At 35.7% G+C, this 17692-nt stretch overlaps 1 protein-coding gene across 3 annotated transcripts in view; it reads right to left on the reverse strand.

The window, feature by feature from the left end:
• Positions 1 to 17692, reverse strand: part of wdr33 (WD repeat domain 33) — a 197542-nt gene that overhangs the window by 2572 nt on the left and 177278 nt on the right. For 2 of the 3 annotated variants that reach the window (XM_028793092.2, XM_028793089.2), the window contains exons 20-22: positions 17387 to 17535; positions 4963 to 5058; positions 4592 to 4798 (exon numbers count right to left, since the gene is read on the reverse strand). In XM_028793092.2, the coding sequence (XP_028648925.2) occupies positions 4592 to 4798; positions 4963 to 5058; positions 17387 to 17535 (452 nt within the window). The remainder of the gene's footprint in view (positions 1 to 4591; positions 4799 to 4962; positions 5059 to 17386; positions 17536 to 17692) is intronic. The other variant, XM_028793093.2, reaches the window with a different exon arrangement.

A 17692-nucleotide genomic window follows, 5' to 3' on the forward strand; every position in this document is an offset into this window, starting at 1 on the left:
AATTACATGCCGCAGGAAGCCAATGAGGCAAACAAGAACGACCGTACCCACACGTGCAGGTGCGACTCACTCTGATCACCTCATTAACTCCCCGCGGTCGTGCAATCACGCCCACGTAGAACAGCACGGCTCTGATTTAAAAACCAACCTTTTTTTTTTTTTCGGAAGCCGCGGACCCGCTATACCACATTGACCACAAGTTCACATCGGGATTTTGTTCCCCGAGCCACTTAGTTATCACTTTTGCCTTATGGCACAGTGCTCCATAATGCTAGAACAGGCATTGTTAATCACCAAACTGTTCTTGGATGGCTGGGAGAAGTTGCTCCTGGAGGATATTTTGGTACCATTCTTTATTCATGGCTATGTTCTCAACCAAAATTTAAGTGTGCCCACTCCCTTGGCTGAGAAGCAACCCCACACATGAATGGTCTCAGGATGCTTTACTGTTGGCATGACACAGGACTAATGGTTGCGCTCACCTTTTCTTCGCTGGGCAATCATTTTTCCGGATGCCCCAAACAATTGGAAAGGGGATTCATCAGAGAAAATGACTTTACCTCAGTCCTCAGCAGTCCAATCCCTGTACCTTTTGCAGAATATTAGCCTGTCCCTGATGGTTTTCTTGGAGAAGTGGCTTCTTTGCCGCCCTTCTTGACACCAGGCCATCCTCCAAAAGTGTTCGCCTCACTGTGCATGCAGATGCACTCACACCTGCCTGCTGCCATTCCTTAGCAAGCTCTGCACGGGTGGTGCCCCGATCCTGCAGCTGAATCAACTTTAGGAGACGGTCCTAGCGCTTGTTGGATTTTCTTGGGTGCCCTGAAGCTTTCTTAACAATTGAGCCTCTCTATTCTAACTCAATCAGCATGACAGAGTGATCTTCAGCCTTCTACTCGTCAACACTCTCACCTGTGTTAACGAGATGATCACTGAAATGATGTCAGCAGGTCCTTTTGTGGCAGGGCTCAAATGCAGCGGAAATGTTTTTTTTAGGATTAAGTTCATTGTAATGGCAAAAAGGGAATCTGCAATTAATTGCAATTCACCTGATCACTCTTCATAACATACTGGAGTATATGCAAATCAGCATCATAAAAACTGAAGCAGCAAACTTTGTGAAAATTAATATTTGTGTCATTCTCAAAACTTTTGTCCACAACTGTATTTGCAGCTAACCTGTGTGGACAGGATCCTTATTATAATCAGTATTGTCCAGAATACAGTACATCAAATTTTCAGCAAAAAAATAAAGAATCTGAAATCGAGTGAAAATCATGAATAAAATGTGTAACAAACTTGCTTGTAATAGTATAATTTTGAATGTTCAAACTTGGCCTACCATGTTAAGTTGTCTAACCAAGTATCTATTAGAAAACAATACAGAAATTCACAGTACCAATAACTAAAGACTGTGTCACACTGCTCTTATTCCAGCCTTTTCACAACACTAGAAAACCCAGAGAAAATCATCACTATTATTTGAAAAAGTGTGCAGAATAATAAAGTTTTAGTATATCAAACCAAACACACTCAGGAATATTTAAAGTACTTTATTAAAATTTAGTAGCTATTACTCTTGCAACCGACCATTTTCATCTTGCTTTCCACATAAAAGCCAGTGACATGAAGCAGGAACAGGAAGTACTGATAGGGGCTAATTTAATGCCATGTCATAGGTTTACAGCATTTATTACTGTCACATGTACAGAGTACAGTGAAATTCTTCCTTGCATATGATATTCAACACCAATCATGGTGTGACTCTTTGGCACCATGATTAGTGAGTAAAGCTACCTTATGATGAAGCTCTTGTCTGTCTTGCCCGAAAATAACATTCTCCAAGCAAATTTTATGGCAAGAACAATAATGGATTATCTTTTACAATGAAAGGTTTGCAGTTTATAATTGTCCCGATAATTACAACTTTGTGTCTTTCCATGACTGTGCAATAACAAAGTACATTAAAAGCTGAACTATCTAGTTTATGATCAACCATAAATTTCTATTAACACTCATATTTTGCATGGAAGCAACTTGGACATTGGATTACTTAAAATGCAAAGACATTTCAAAATATTTCAGGAATCTATTTATGCCTGTTTATTTTGTGAGTACTTTTAATTGTCTCAGTCAATGTATACTGTTAACTTTAACAATGAATACACTGAAACTGGAGAGGCACTTCCCTTGACTGAAAATAAATCATTGAGGTAGGTTTAAATAAGAGAATTTGGATTTCCTTATTATTTCCTATTTATCTTCTTCTTGTTTTTTATTGTAATCAATTTTGGAGTGTATTCTGACATCAGATGAGCCCAAAAGTACATGCAGTTCCCAGTTTTCTCGTTTATATGGTTGAGTAAAAGATGACAACTTGTCCTGCCTAATTTCAAACAATTTGCTGTGTTTCTTCCCTTGCTTTTGCCTGCTGAAATAATGTAAATCCAGTATTACACAGGAAAGTTTAACATAACGTCTGGACATTAAAATCAGAGATTTAAATTTGATCAACTATTTATGTACTTACAATACATTCACAAGACTCCATTCAGTGATCAGTTAATTTGTGCAAGTCATTTTTTATCATGATTTGTTTCACATTATAACCTGGATAAATGTGTGGGGTTTTTTGGTTTTTACAGTTGTATCTGTTTTTATTTGCATGTTTAGATAGATAGATAGATAGATAGATAGATAGATAGATAGATAGATAGATAGATAGATAGATAGATAGATAGATAGATAGATAGATAGATAGATAGATACTTTATTAATCCCAATGGGAAATTCACAAATTCTTTAGAGAGAGGTTCACTAATACATTTGGTCAGTATATCAAATTACCCATGTACACCACATGTGTAGCACTTTACTTTCTGGCAGATTTCAGTATATGGCACTAGTCTTGTCCTCAAAGTGCCTGAAGTTGCAATGTTTAGTGAATTCATATCTGGTTGCCTCAAAACAGAAACCAGACAGAAAACAAATTTTCAATGTGCACTGGGTCTTAAACTGAAATAAATCTTATGTCTTATCTAGTTACAAGTATGGATGAAGGGCTATTTAAAAGAGGTTATTGACGCAGATTACATTTTCATACATGTAATTATTAAATATAGTAGCATACAGTATTCTTTCTCAGCGAAGTGTATAAAGAAAACATTACCATATTATTTCTGTCAGTGTGAATATCAGAAGTAAGCAGTTATACTGATGGTTATCCATGAAATGAGGTTAATGCATCGAATACCAATGTTACTTCTTTGTTTGGAAACATTGTTAGCATACTATTTCTACCAGTGTGAATATCAGAAGTGGGCAGCTGTACTGATGGTCATTGATGAAGTGAAGTTTATGCATTAAAATCCTAATTGTACTTGTTTGTTTGGAGTTAAGATTTTTAGACCATGAAATCTATACTAGTAGGCACAGAAGCAAAAACCTGTCTTACTAATTGTGCACTTTGAACGCAGTTATTGCTGAATTATATTAGTTTCTACTAAGGAAAACAGCAGCAAACACTGTAGCATTGTTTGCTAACAGGGAGTAAGAGAACCATGTTGAACCAACTGGATTTCTAGATAATCTCTGGTCTTGGATAGCCTTGAAGTTAGCTTCCTAAAATAAGCAGCTCTTGCTTGGGGGACGTTAAAGTTAAAACAGGTAGTATCCGTAAAGACAGTACACATTTGATCTTGATAAAATGTTTACACTCGGCAGATTAACGGGAACTGATGAGCTTTGGGGCTAAATTAAATTAATGTATCGTCATTAAAAGCTATTATTTTGTTGTTGTCTTTTTTCAAGTTATCAACTTCACTCAAACTACTTGCTTAAAATACATTACTCACCCCTCCCAATTTCAATGCTACTTGTACTTAATACAAATTATGGTTTTAATAACCACACAATTTATCAAAAGTAATACAAACAAAAATGATTGTCAAATCATAATAATGACTACTTTTTAAAGTGTCATGATTACCCCATAGATTCAAAATAAAAGGTACTGCTATTTCAAACTGGGTTGACTGTACATTAAACTGTATACAAAGCCTTAAAGGTAGGTAGACAGTTTCAGATTTTTATGTAGAGGTGATTTAAGCATTGCAAACATACTCAAAACCATACGGCTAACCATAAAGACCCGTGTCATACCTACAACTAGATTCTTTCATCTTACTTGTGATGATTTATTTCTTAAAGGCTACACTGTTTATACTGAGGCTGTTTCAGATAGTCAATGTTCCATGTTAAAGTCATGCACTTAGCCATTTGATGTTAAGCAGGCCATATTAAACCTTAATACAGCAGGACATTCACAAATGTTCATGTACACACAAAGCTATTATTTTTCTTTCAGAGATGCATTGAAAGACCATGCCCATCAACATTACCAAATAAAATTTCCTCCTCCACAAAATTATTTATATTGCTTTAATAAACGTAAACTCAGTTAAACACAAAATAAAAATATAAAATGAAACGTGTGTGTTTGCAATTAGTTTTGCCATCCGAAAGATTCAGTTCTTCCAGTATAGAAAAATAATTTTTTATAAAGTTACATATTTCTTTTAGATGTATTTACCTGGTGTTCTCTCTTCAGGTCCCCTGCCTGGCGAGTCACGTTCTCTAACATCTGCTGTACCAGGTCCATCATGCCAGGGCCGCTTTCGTGGAGGTAGAGAAGCCATGTCCATGCTCTGAAGAGAAGATGAACGGTCCCTGCCAGCTGGAGAAGAGCATTCTCTTGGAGGATGGTCTTGGCGCATACCATCTCTGAAGTGCTCATGACCTGTGAGTAGATCAATAAATCTAGGTTCAGTGTTTGACTGGCAGATCAAAGTAGCTCAATCAAGTCAGTGATACTGTAACATTCTCTTCCCATTAGACCTATGAATTCCTTCTAAGAGATATGAGGGCAGTGTTCCTGTAACACACGCTAATGTCAAGTCTTACCCTGATCTCTGTTTCCATCCCAGGATTCAGATTTACGTCCACCTTCATAATGGGAGGGGAACTCATCTGGGGTTGGAAGTAGCCCCTTCCGCCCTCCTGCAGACAAACAGCAAATCAATGCCACCCTGATGCATGGCTGTGGTCAACTTGATAAGAACTAAAATACTGCGAAGTACTAAATGACAGGCTGCTGTATTTGTTTTAATTCAGGGACTGTATGATGTGTAAAGCTCACTTTAAGAATTATTTCTAATGTTTTTCTGCTTTTTTGTTATATCTCGCACATAGCTAAATAGCAGAGGCTCATCGACACTGAAAACTGTAAAAGGCCAGGCCATTCAGTCCATCAACTCTCCAAAAAAAACTTAATAGCTCTACTATACAAGTGGCATAATATTAATTTTTAAACCGTGAATAAATATTATTGCATTTAAAATAATTAGCTTCAAAGATACTTTCAGCTGATTTGATCAACTTATTCCTACATACAGAACAAGCATACAAATGATGAGCAAACGTTTGTTGCAAGTTTGTTTGGTGTGATGGTGGCAGTTGATGTCTGAGAAGGTCAAAGTCATTGTACATATTAAAGACCATATCTGTACTGAATCTGCAAGTGACACTGCTAGGTACAGCCATTCATTCAGCTTACTGATATATGATCTCCATGAAGTTCAACAACATTTTTAGCAAACTGTCCTAACAATTACGAGTCAGTTAAGTCATCACTTCTTCACTTATCTGTCTTGTTTATAATTTCTTAAGTATTCTGTCTACACAGTGTATTTTACACTGACAAAGGCAGAAAAAATGTTACAAAAAACCTTTAACCTGAAGGTTCTACTTTTTTTTTTATATAAATAGTACATGCAAGGGCGTACAGGATGTACAAAGATGTAGGTTATCTAAATATTTGTAACCACAATCCTCATTCTCTCTGTAATGAATGATTATTAGATGATGTATACAAGGTTCCATTTTATGCTGTACAGGTCCACCATATGTTATCAGGAAATCCTAATTGAAAAAAGCTCTGAAACTGAAAGTTGTTTTTTCTCAAGGCTTCACATCAAAAATCTTTTCACGCATTGATGATCAGGAAATGTTTCCAATTTGTTTATAAATTATCAGGATCAAATCAAAATACTGGTAATTCTGACAAATATTGTAATAGACTGAAAATTAAATGCTTTCTTGAATAAAACAGAAAAGCCATCAAAGCATTCATTGGAATATTTGCTGCTATCAGTTTGTAGTGATCCAATCTCAAAAACATTATGAAAATGAAAAAAAGTTGGTTTAAGGATATCATACTTCCTCCCCCCCCCCCCCCCCCCAAGGCTGTGTTTCATGAGATTAGGATTCCATGAGCAGATGCCTACGTAGAAACACAAACTGCTACGTATACATTAGATACATTAAACAGAGCTTTGTTTTTTGTGCATGGCAAAAACAACAATGTTTAATTAAACACGTAAAGTGTAGATATGAAAACAACAGTCCTGTTTACAATCTACTTTTTAATTTAACGCTATAAGAGTGAATTTAATACTGACAATTCACATACCTAAACAATGTAAAGCATTTTTCACTAACATTTAATGTCATTATTCAACTCGTTTGTCAGAGTTTTTTTTCCATTGCAGAAACATTGTTTAATCCTTTGAAAAGAGTGCAGTATGACCTAAAATTCCTACGGCAGCATTTGAGTAAAGTATGTGCAGTACTTATGTGCGCTCTCATCATCGAAAAATAAATTTAGTCCAACCCATAACTCAAAAAAGTGAATTAGTGGGAACAGAGCTGTTTCATGGAGACAGAAAGACATGATGTTGACAGAAAAATATGAAAACATTTTTATTATATTTTTTTCTTTGTACACATTTGCAAAACACATTCATTTAAAAAAACTTTACTGCAATGAAGCTATTGAATAGAAATAGCATTAGAGAAGACAATCTGCCTTTCTGGAAGTTATTTTAGAATTTTATGATGTAGGAAGAATGTTCTATATGCTATATATGTTTACATCATATAATTTTTTTTTGTATATATTATTTATCATCACTATTTTTTCTTGCAGTGATACCTTTTTCAGTGTTCTTTAAAAGACAAAACATGGTGGAAAAAAAAAAACCAGTTAATGCAATCCTTGAAAATACAGCGCTTCACAAAATAAAAGGCTCACTGTAAGTACAAAGTGATGTAATCCAGAAGTTTACATACGAAAGGCATATGAAATCAGCCATAATTGCTAAAACACATTAAATGCAATCATTAATCAAACATTCTTTTGTCTGTAGCTATACTTTGTACCAGGTTTTGACTCGCCTATCAAAAGGTGGTATTCACAAGAACCTACCTTCTCAACTTTGATCAGTGAAAATGACAGCTTGGTTTTCAAGGCATATTTCAGTCATGTCACGTCAGGTTCATTGACTTAAATAAGTTAATTAAAAAGCAACAGAAACAATCTATGATGCTTTTAATTATTTATACTTATATATTGCTTTGTTATTATTTACTGCCATAATTAACAATACATTAATGTACTTCCCATAAATATTTAATTCCATGTGAAATATTCCTCCACAGAAAATTGTCCTGTTCCCTACCCTTCCTTCTTTTTATACATTAAGTATACAAGACTCATCTGTTGGCATGAAACAGTAGCTCACAAGTGTAAAAAAAAACAATCTTTGTATCCATTGTATTTTCTCTTCAATTCTGTAAAAGTGCATACTGACTATTAATATCTAAGTATGAATAATTGTTAATTGATTATTTCAGTCTACAATGGGGACATAACCTGAGTCAGGTTTAGCATGTTCAATAAATAAGGAGTCTTGTTTGTCATCTGCTGCATGTGTCTTGTTTTATAATATTTGTAAATTCCACATGAACATATTTGTGATAGTTTTATTTAAACAGTTTACAAATATTCTGTGTATGTTTATCAGAAAACAATAAAATTAATAATGCTTAATAAAAGTTTAAAGTAAAACAGACGCAGCATATTGTAAAGTTAGTTCCGTTAGTAAATGAAAGTATAATTCATTATTCAAAAAAAAAAAAAAAAAAAAACCACCCCACATTCCACTGGTGGTAGACAGAGCATGCTGGACTTGCCAGATGAATGCTGTGCAAGGAAGTGTGTGGTCAAGGACTGACTCACAAAACTAACATAAAACTGTCTGTCTTTTTCCCTTTGAGGCTGAATCGAAACAATATTATTACGCTAAGTGAATAGCTATTACGTATAAAACTCTGTTTGTAAAGGTTACTAAAATAAGCACTGCTGAAAAGACTCTAACAAGGTGATGTTAAAACAGCAACATAATCAGAAATATAGAAGCAATTTCTGGTTATGTTTAACAGTGAAAACACTCAAAAACATAGCATAAATCAACAGTAAATCGTAGATCTTGAGTGCAAGAGTGAGTTTAACAATGTTGTTAGACCCAAAAGCAAAGCAGTGGAAATAGGAAAATCAGCCCCCAACTACTGTGTGTATGAACATGTTGAAGAGGACGAAGGCTGTCTATTTTACTAATTAAAATAGACTCCAAAGGCATCTGTTAAATACAAATACAGTAATCCCTCGCTATATTGCGCTTAGACTTTCGCAGCTTCACTCTATCGCCGATTTTATATGTAAGCATATTTAAATACATATCGCGGATTTTTTGCTGGTTTGTGGGTTTCAGTGGACAATGGGTCTTTTAATTTCTGGTACACGCTTCCTCAGCTGGTTTGCCCAGTTGATTTCATACAAGGGATGCAATTGGCAGATGGTTGAGAAGCTACCCAATCAGAGCATGTATTACGTATTAAATAAAACTCCTCAAATATATTGTGAGCACGGGGGCTGTTCGCACCCCTAGAGGATACGGCCGTTCCGCAAAAAAACGCTTGAAGACTACCTTCATATTGCTCCCTTTCTTGCTGGGCTTACTTGTGGTTGCTTTGTTGCGCGATATGCTTCCCGCATGGTGCTTCACATACTTAAAAGCTCAAACAGCACCTATTGATTTTTGATTGTTTGCTTTTCTCTCTCTCTTGCTCTGACATTCTCTGCTCCTGACGGAGGGGGTGTGAGCAGGGGTCTGTTCGCACCCCTAGAGGATACGGACGCTTGTCTAAAAAATGCTGAAAGACTACCTTCACATTGCTCCCTTCCTTGCTGGGCTTCCTTGCTGCTGCTTTGTCAAGCGACATGCTTCCTGCACGGTGCTTCACATACTTAAAAGCTCGAACAGCACCTATTGATTTTTGATCGTTTGCTTTTCCCTCTCTCTCTGACATTCTCTGCTCCTGTCGCGCACTCCTTTGAAGAGGAAGATATGTTTGCATTCTTTTAACTCTTTCAGGGCGGATGTCAACTTATGTCGAAATTCAGAGGTAGTGGATGGTATTCAGCCGTAAACGCCGACAAAACTCACTGTTATGTTTTAGTTCAACTCTCTTTGTTAGAAGGAAAGTGAGCTTTGTTGATTTGACCTCAGTTACCTGCGCATGCGTGAGTAGCAAAGAGCAAATAACCTCTAAAATGGCATCGACATCTGGCGAGAGACCAATGCGAATGTACAAAGCAAAATACTCAGTGGAAAAAATTTTGCATGTTATCACCGAATCGGACTTTGACTTGTCGGATTCCGATTTTGATGCAAGTGATCTGAAGATAAGGATTGAAAACGAAACTGAGGTACTGGTTTCAGCTGATCGGTATCCAGCTGATTGTGGTGCTGAATATGCTTGTGTAGCTGATTCGCCCAAGGCAACGTTTGGCTGGGAGGACCGCCACTTACGATGACAAGAGGTACAAACCAGATTGTGTTGCGCTGCCACGTGAAGACAGGCCAGGCAGCCAGCCCTCCACGCAGTCTTACCAGCTATCGAGCTGCCCCTACACAGCCACCAGAGACGCTGACAGGCGTCAACCTCAGCCACAGCAACAGATGTTTTACGTTGATTTACATGGGAAACCTTTGCTTTTTGTGTTTTTTAGTAAACAGAGTTGCCTGCAAAAAATATTCAGCCCTCAAAGAGTTAATTGTGAGACGGAACTGTCATCTGTCTTGTCATGGAGCACGTTTAAACTTTTGAAAAAAGAGACAAATGTTTGTTTGCAGTGTTTGAATAAAGTTCCTGTCTCTCTACAACCTCCTGTGTTTCTGTGCAAATCTGTGCCCCAAGCATGACAATATAAAAATAACCATATAAACATATGGCTTCTACTTCGCGGATTTTCACCTTTCGCGGGGGGTTCTGGAACGCAACCCCCGTGATCGAGGAGGGATCACTGTAGGTTCATTATTGATTTTGTAGGGGACGTGAAAAAATGAATGGCAAATCTAGAGCAGTAATTTTCAACCAGTGTGCCACAAGATTTTTTAAAAACAAATTAAAGATTACTTTAAAGAAATACGATGCAAATAAAGTCAATGAAACAAATTTTATACCATTTTATATGATTTAAATATCATTTTTAATAATACATATACTACATGTGAAATATAAAGCAATAAATGTATAATTTCATTAATTTACAACATGTCAACTTGTTAAAAATTTCCATAATAAAAACTATTTTGTATAATCAGTTTATATCAGTGATTTTCAACCAGTGATTTTTTTTTTTAAAACAAATTAAAGACTTCTTTAAAGAAATATGACACAAATTTTATACCATTTTATATGATTTGCATATCATTTTAAATGTATATGTGAAATATAAAGCAATAAATGTATAATTTCATGCATTTATAACCAGTTTATATGTCTGAACTTGTTAAAGATTTGTATACTAAAAATTATTTTGTATCATCAACATTTACTTCAATAATACTCACATTATGTTTGTGTTGCATGAACACCGTGCTGTGTATTCAAACAAATGCATCTTACTATGAAGCGTATCTAGTGTCCCTTTTTATCCCCCACTATGCTTGTGGCTGAATTTGATCACACACATACACAAAATAATAACAATAATAATAACTACAACAACAAATTCCGTTTATATAGCACTTTTCTCACTACTCAAAGTGCTTTGCAAAAAGCATGCAGGGAGGACCAATGACGTAACCCTGTGATCGTCATTTTGTGAGGTAGCAACACTACTACTGTGCCACCTAGGCAAAATACAAGTAAAGGCACCTGATAATTGAGTATTATTTCTTTTATTACAAAATATCATAAATAAATAGTTTCAAAAACATTTTTCACAAAGCCACTTTGGAGCAAAAAGGGTAGGTAATTACTATTTTTTTTTTGTAAATCAATTTTTTTTTGTCAGATCAGCAAAAAATATATTTTTTGGTGTGCCTCAGAATTTTAGTAATTACGGCAGTTTATGTGTGCCATAAGATGAAAAAGGTTGAAAATTGCTGATCTACAGAAATGCAATGTGAAAGTGGTAAGAAAAAACAGCCAGCTATTCTCTTACATTCTGTATCAGTTTTAGCATTTGAATATGATCGTTTGTAATACATTCAAATGATTCAAAGAGTGACATTTGACTTGACAGCTTCAGTAGACATAAATAGGGTTTTTTTTGTTTTTTTTAAGTTCCAACCATGTATAAAAGTGCAGATTCCCTCCTTTGTAACTAGGTATGTTATAAATATGTCACCTCTTTTCCTAAACACAAATACCAATGCATACAGCATGGTCTTTAAGGTGTGCAAGGTTAGCGCACAGAATGCAGCTGATTAGCAGCCTTTGTCAGCCCCCGGTGAGCTTCTAAACTTGATAGCTTATTTTTTCCATTAGAAAAAGGTCTGTCTGTGTCTTTGCACTTGCATTCCACTCAATAGAGTGGTAGCAGACTGAGAAATCTTTTTAGATTTAGATTAGAAATGTCACCCTAATGAATCTGCTTTACATAACAGAGGCGAATGCTTAGTGCAGCTTGAAAACACCACCACTTATATGCAGTTTAGCAAGTTAAAAATTTTATATGCAAGTAAAGCAATACATTTCTTTTAAGACGCTTAGTAAGAAATGAAGGAAAAATTAGGAGTATTAATGGTCATTTTCCACTAAAACACTAAATTTCTCTATTGTTGCTTCAGTAAATGTGCTTTCTAATTCTGCTGTGGAAGCAGAAGAGATTTCTCTTTAAAAGGAGGAAATCTCATTTGAATGTAACACATTATCAGAGCTTGGCTTGCAAGCATCTGTTGGCAAGCTTTCTACACAGTAAATCTAGGGAACAGAAAAATTTCAAATGTAATTTCTAACTATATTTGTATGGAATCAATGCGTTATTTTTAGGTCAAAGTATTACTCAATGAAATGTTAAACTAGCATTGTTTAGGAGGCAAAGTGATGATTAGGAGGTGAAAACTAATTAAATGCAATGGGGTTAGAGCTGGGTTGGATGTACCATAATGCTTTAGAGTTGGGAGTGTACAGTATGGCTAAAATTCTACATAACTGTATACTAAAAAAAATAACCTTGTGGGTTTCAGGAGACATCTTTAAAATGTATTTGTATAAACTTTCAGAGTGAAACTTGAAAATTTGAATATGTTCAGTAACACACATTCACCTCTTTTGAACTGGTAAGAGTACAACTTGTCTTTTTCCCTATCTGCATGGTGTTTCTCCAACCTAGTGTGGTGGTGTGATATGTTGTATATAAGTTGATAAATATTTTGTATGTCTTTATTTGAAAGTTAAACAAAGCAAATGTAATACTATAGGTGCATCTCAATAAATTAGAATATAATTGAAAAGTTCATTTATTTCAGTAATTCAATTCAAAAAGTGAAACTCAAATTATATCGATTCATTACACACAGAGTGATATATTTCAAGCGTGTATTTCTTTTTATTTTGCCGATTATGGCTTACAGGTAATGAAAACTTGAAATTCAGTATCTCAGAAAATTAGAATATTACACAAGACCAATAAAAAAATGATTTTTAATACAGAAACGTTGGCCTACTGAAAAATATGTCCATGTATGCACTCAATACTTGGTCGGGACTTCTTTTGCATGAATTATTGCATCAATGCGGTGGGGCATGGAGGTGATTTGCCTGTGGCACTGCTGAGCTGTTATGGAAGCCCAGGATGCTTTGATAGTAGATTTAAGCTCGTCTGCATTGTTGGCTCTGGTGTCTCTCATCTTCCTCTTGACAATACCCCATAGATACCATGGTCATTAAACCAGGTACTGGTACCTCTGGCAGTGTGGGCAGGTGCCAAGTCCTGCTGGTAAATAAAATCAGCATCTCCTTAAATCTTGTCAACAGAGGGAAGCATGAAGTGCTCTAAAATTTCCTGGTAGATGGCTGCACTGACTTTGGATTTGATAAAACACAGTGGTCCAACACCAGCAGATGACACGACTCCCCAAATCATCACCGACTGTGGGAACTTCACACTGGACCTCAAGCAACTTAGATTCTGTGCCTCTCCACTCTTTCTCCAGACTCTGGGACCTTGATTTCCAAATGATATGCAAAATTGACTTTCATCTGAAAAGAGGACTTTGGACCACTGAGTAACAGTCCAGTCAGTTTTCTCCTTAGCCCAGGTAAGACGATTCTGACGTTGTCTCTGGTTCAGGACTGGCTTGACACAAGGAATGCGACAGTGGTAGCCCATGTCCCGGATATGTCTGTGTGTGGTGGCTCTTGAAGCACCAACTCCAGCCGCAGTCCACTTCTTGTAATTCTCCCCCAAATTCTTGAATGGGCTGTGCTTCACAATTTTGTCAAGGCTGTGGTTATACCTGTTGATTGTGCACCTTTTTCTGCCACATTTTTTCCTTCCACTCAACTTTCCACTAATATGCTTGGATACAGCACTATGTGAACAGCCAATGTCTTTAGCAATGACCTTTTGTGGCTTACCCTCCTTGTGGAGGGTGTCAATGACTGTGTTCTGGACAACTGTCAAGTCAGCTTTCTTTCCCACGATTGTGTGGCCTACTGAACAAGAATGAGAGACCATTTAAAGACTCAGGACACCTTTGCAGGTGTTTTGGGTTAATTAGCCGAGAGGAGTGTGACACCATGAGACTACAATATTGAAGTTTTTCACAATTTATCTAATTCAAATCTAATTTTCTGAGATACTTAATTTTGGGTTTTCATTAGCTATAAGCCATAATAACCAAAATATAAAGAAATAAATGCTTGAAATATATCACTCTGTGTGTAATGAATCTATATAATAAACAAGTTTCACTTTTTGAAATGAATTACTGAAATAAATTTTGATATTATAATTTATCGAGATGCACCTGTAGATAGTGCTTTGGGTGGCATGGTTTACTTTATTGATGGGAACAGTGTTGCTTTGATGTTTACCTAACCAAAGAGAGTTTAAGACAGACACAGGATGAGAAATTTATGGTGAAGGGGATGAAGCAGACATCAAACTAGTTTGGCACGGATGACTGTGTTTGGACTTACATGAGCCTATAAGGCATCCCCCACAGGAGGACATTAACTGCTTAAACAAAGCAACTGGGAAATGAGCTGTGCCTGAGCTATTCCACTGGTGTATGGCCCTGGAAGGTGCGTTTGTCAGGAGCTACACAGGGACAATAAAGAGAGGCATGCAAAAGTATGCTCTCTCTCTCTCACTTCCATGTTGCATTCTGATGAAAACAGACTGTCTGGGTCTGTGCAGATGATGAGCTGACCAGGAAGAATCAAATGCAATTGCAAGTTATTGCACCACCCAAAATTATACATCCAGTATTATTAGGCTGAATGACCTTGGTTTAAAAGCTACATTGTTTTTTTGATGCACAAATTATAATAAAATGTATCACCAATAATATATAGTTAAAAGTGTAGGTCTTTCTGCTGCCTGGTTTTCATTCTGTGTAATTGCCAGAGATTATAGGTAAAGAATGTGGGATGAAGTGCTGAAGTAGCGTACCTGATCACAGAATGTATGGATTTTGAAGCACTTTGCTTAGTTCTACACAATAAATTGTAATGGGAAATGGGAAATTTGGGCCACCGTAAGACCCTACATGACAAAACACCCGGTTATGTTGCCACTACAAAGAGAACACAGTAAAAGACAGCTCCCTCCAGTGCTATTTTCCTGTGTGCACCAATCAGGTTGAACTGCAAAGCAGTCTGGGAAATACTGTATTACTGAAGGGATCATTTATCACACACAATTAATATACACATACAAATCCATGCACAAAAAGTTTTTATCATGCATAACATACAGATAAAATTTTAAGAGTGTTGTGAAAGTAGAAGCGAAAAGTACATATACTATTACTAAATGCTCCACTTTAATTTATGTAAAGGCTACAATTAACACAAATTAAGTCAAGCTTTTTTCACCTTTAGTAAGATTTTTAACTAACAGTACCCTAACTGAAAACCTAAAGGGTTATTTAGTAAGATTTCTTGGTTGCATAAATGTGTACATTGTATTACTTTAAGGAAGCACCTATTCATTTAATTAGGGCATTAAATCTGTTTGATGTGCTTTAGGTCTACATCAAACTACCGTATCTAAATTTAAAAATTTCTTCCCATTCCTTTTTGTAGAAGTGTGGCCAAATTCCAGGAGAACATCTTATACAGACATATTAAACATAATATGCAGATTGTCTACTGAACTGTAGTCCTTGCTCTGAACGGAAAATAGATTTATCACCACACCTTGTTTGCTTCAGTCATTGGTTTTGTTGCCTTTGGATTGACACTGTGTCAAATGTGGAGCTTATTATTAATTTTAGTATTATGGCACAAGCATTTTATCCTTAAATTTGAACATTGTTACAGTCTCATTATAATAAGCATGCACACAAATGCAACCCATTTTAAGGAGTTTTTGTTAAAAATTATCTATTTGTTTTAGCTTAAATATTGCTTGTTCACAAGACATTTTCATCAAGAAAATCTGAAATTTCATATTAGTGTGTAGTACTTGGGTGTTGTACCGTGTTAGCCATTATGGATGTAATGAGAAGTCAAGCAAAATGATACCTTTTATTGGCTAAAGAAAAAGATTAGGTGTCATTTTGCTTGACTCCATATTAGTGCATATAAATATATGGTAGCTGCTGTACACTTCAGACAGAAACAGCATATATTTTTCTAAAAGAACAGCAGGAATTTAGAACAGGCTATATTTTGCTATTTCATGAAATGAATGAATGAATGATGTAGTGAGAAAACTTTGACTTTAGTTAACTAAACACGAGAGATGGACTCAATGATCTCTCAAATGCAGATAAGTGCTAATAATTTTTTGCTCCACTATTTCCTGCTTCATTAAATACCATCTGCAAAAATCTTTTTTTTAACAAAATCAACAAGACTACAAAAATATATTTCTCAATGATGTCATGTACATTTCTTTTTTTTGTTTACATCTGGACCTCATTTCTATGATCTTTATTTAAATGAAACTGTGGGCATTTTGTGGACACTTATCAAGATCCCATCAAGACGCATCACACAATTAACCCCATTCTAAACAATGTTATTTATAGCTGCGCTCTTCAGGCATCTAATCTACTGTACTGCAAGGATAAAAAAAAAAGTGAAACATGTTCACCTAAATAACTATTTTTAAAATTGCCATGGTTATCCTATAACAGTAATATTGTCCTTCTGTGATTCCAGTTTTTATATTTCTTTATTGCTCAGGATTATTACTGCATTTAATTTTAAAAATGTTAATAATTAAGAACTACTGTTACAAAACACACTGTGTATGAAATGCAGAATCATTAAAAATGTAAACTTAAAATCATCAACAAAAAATACTAGTTTACAAGGTCAATTTAGAGCCACATGGATTGGCAAAATAGTGATCATGAAATCAAAAAGGTTACTAGTCTATACCAAATCTTGTAAAACATTTTCTAATTAAATCCTGCAGTACAGGTATGTAACATTAGGAACATGTGGTGCAAAATATTTTTTTTTTTGGTAGAGGATTTGGTAAATAAATGCATAATTCAACCGGTGTGATTGATATGTGTTTAAAAGGTTCTGTGTGAGTTTAACAGTGTATTAGAAGTACACAATGAATGATAATGACTGAATCAGTGAAATCTCGTTATTATATACATAGCCAGCAGCTCGTCATCTTCCCCCACAGTTTCACATCCTCAACTTCACTTCACTAACTGCTATTTCCCCCTACTCCCTAAAGCATTCTATCAAACGTTTAATTCAATCCATGAATTGTGGATCACTGTGCCAAAACCTACTTGATAACCATTAAGTATCAAAGGTAATGAAGTTGTAAATATTTCATATTATAAATACCCCTCTCAAACCTCCTGAATACCATTTTTTCCTTTGCTGTATATGCAGATTACATTCTGAGGATTGATTACACATATGGACAGAAATAATATGAAAAATAAACCTCTGTAGCTTGCAGATATTACATCTTTTACAGATGTCAACTCACCTCGATGTGGTCCTCGATTGCGGCCCCTGTTGCCACCAGACTCCCAGCTCCTTCCTTTCTCCTCCTTCTCAAAGCTGTCTTCATTAGTAAAATCATCAGAAAAGCCCCGTCCACCTCTGCTCTCATGTCGAGATCCTCCTCTGCGATACCTACAAAAGAAGTTGATATCAATTAGTAAAGTCACGTAAGTAGCAAAAATTAAAACAGACATAATCTACTTAGAATATCAAGGCACTTGCCCTTTATTGGCCATTTTCTTAATTTTTGAATAGAATGCAAAAATTACATAAAAAGTCTAAATCCACT

Source organism: Erpetoichthys calabaricus, chromosome 2 (assembly GCF_900747795.2).
Source record: "Erpetoichthys calabaricus chromosome 2, fErpCal1.3, whole genome shotgun sequence".
Lineage (NCBI taxonomy): Eukaryota > Metazoa > Chordata > Cladistia > Polypteriformes > Polypteridae > Erpetoichthys > Erpetoichthys calabaricus.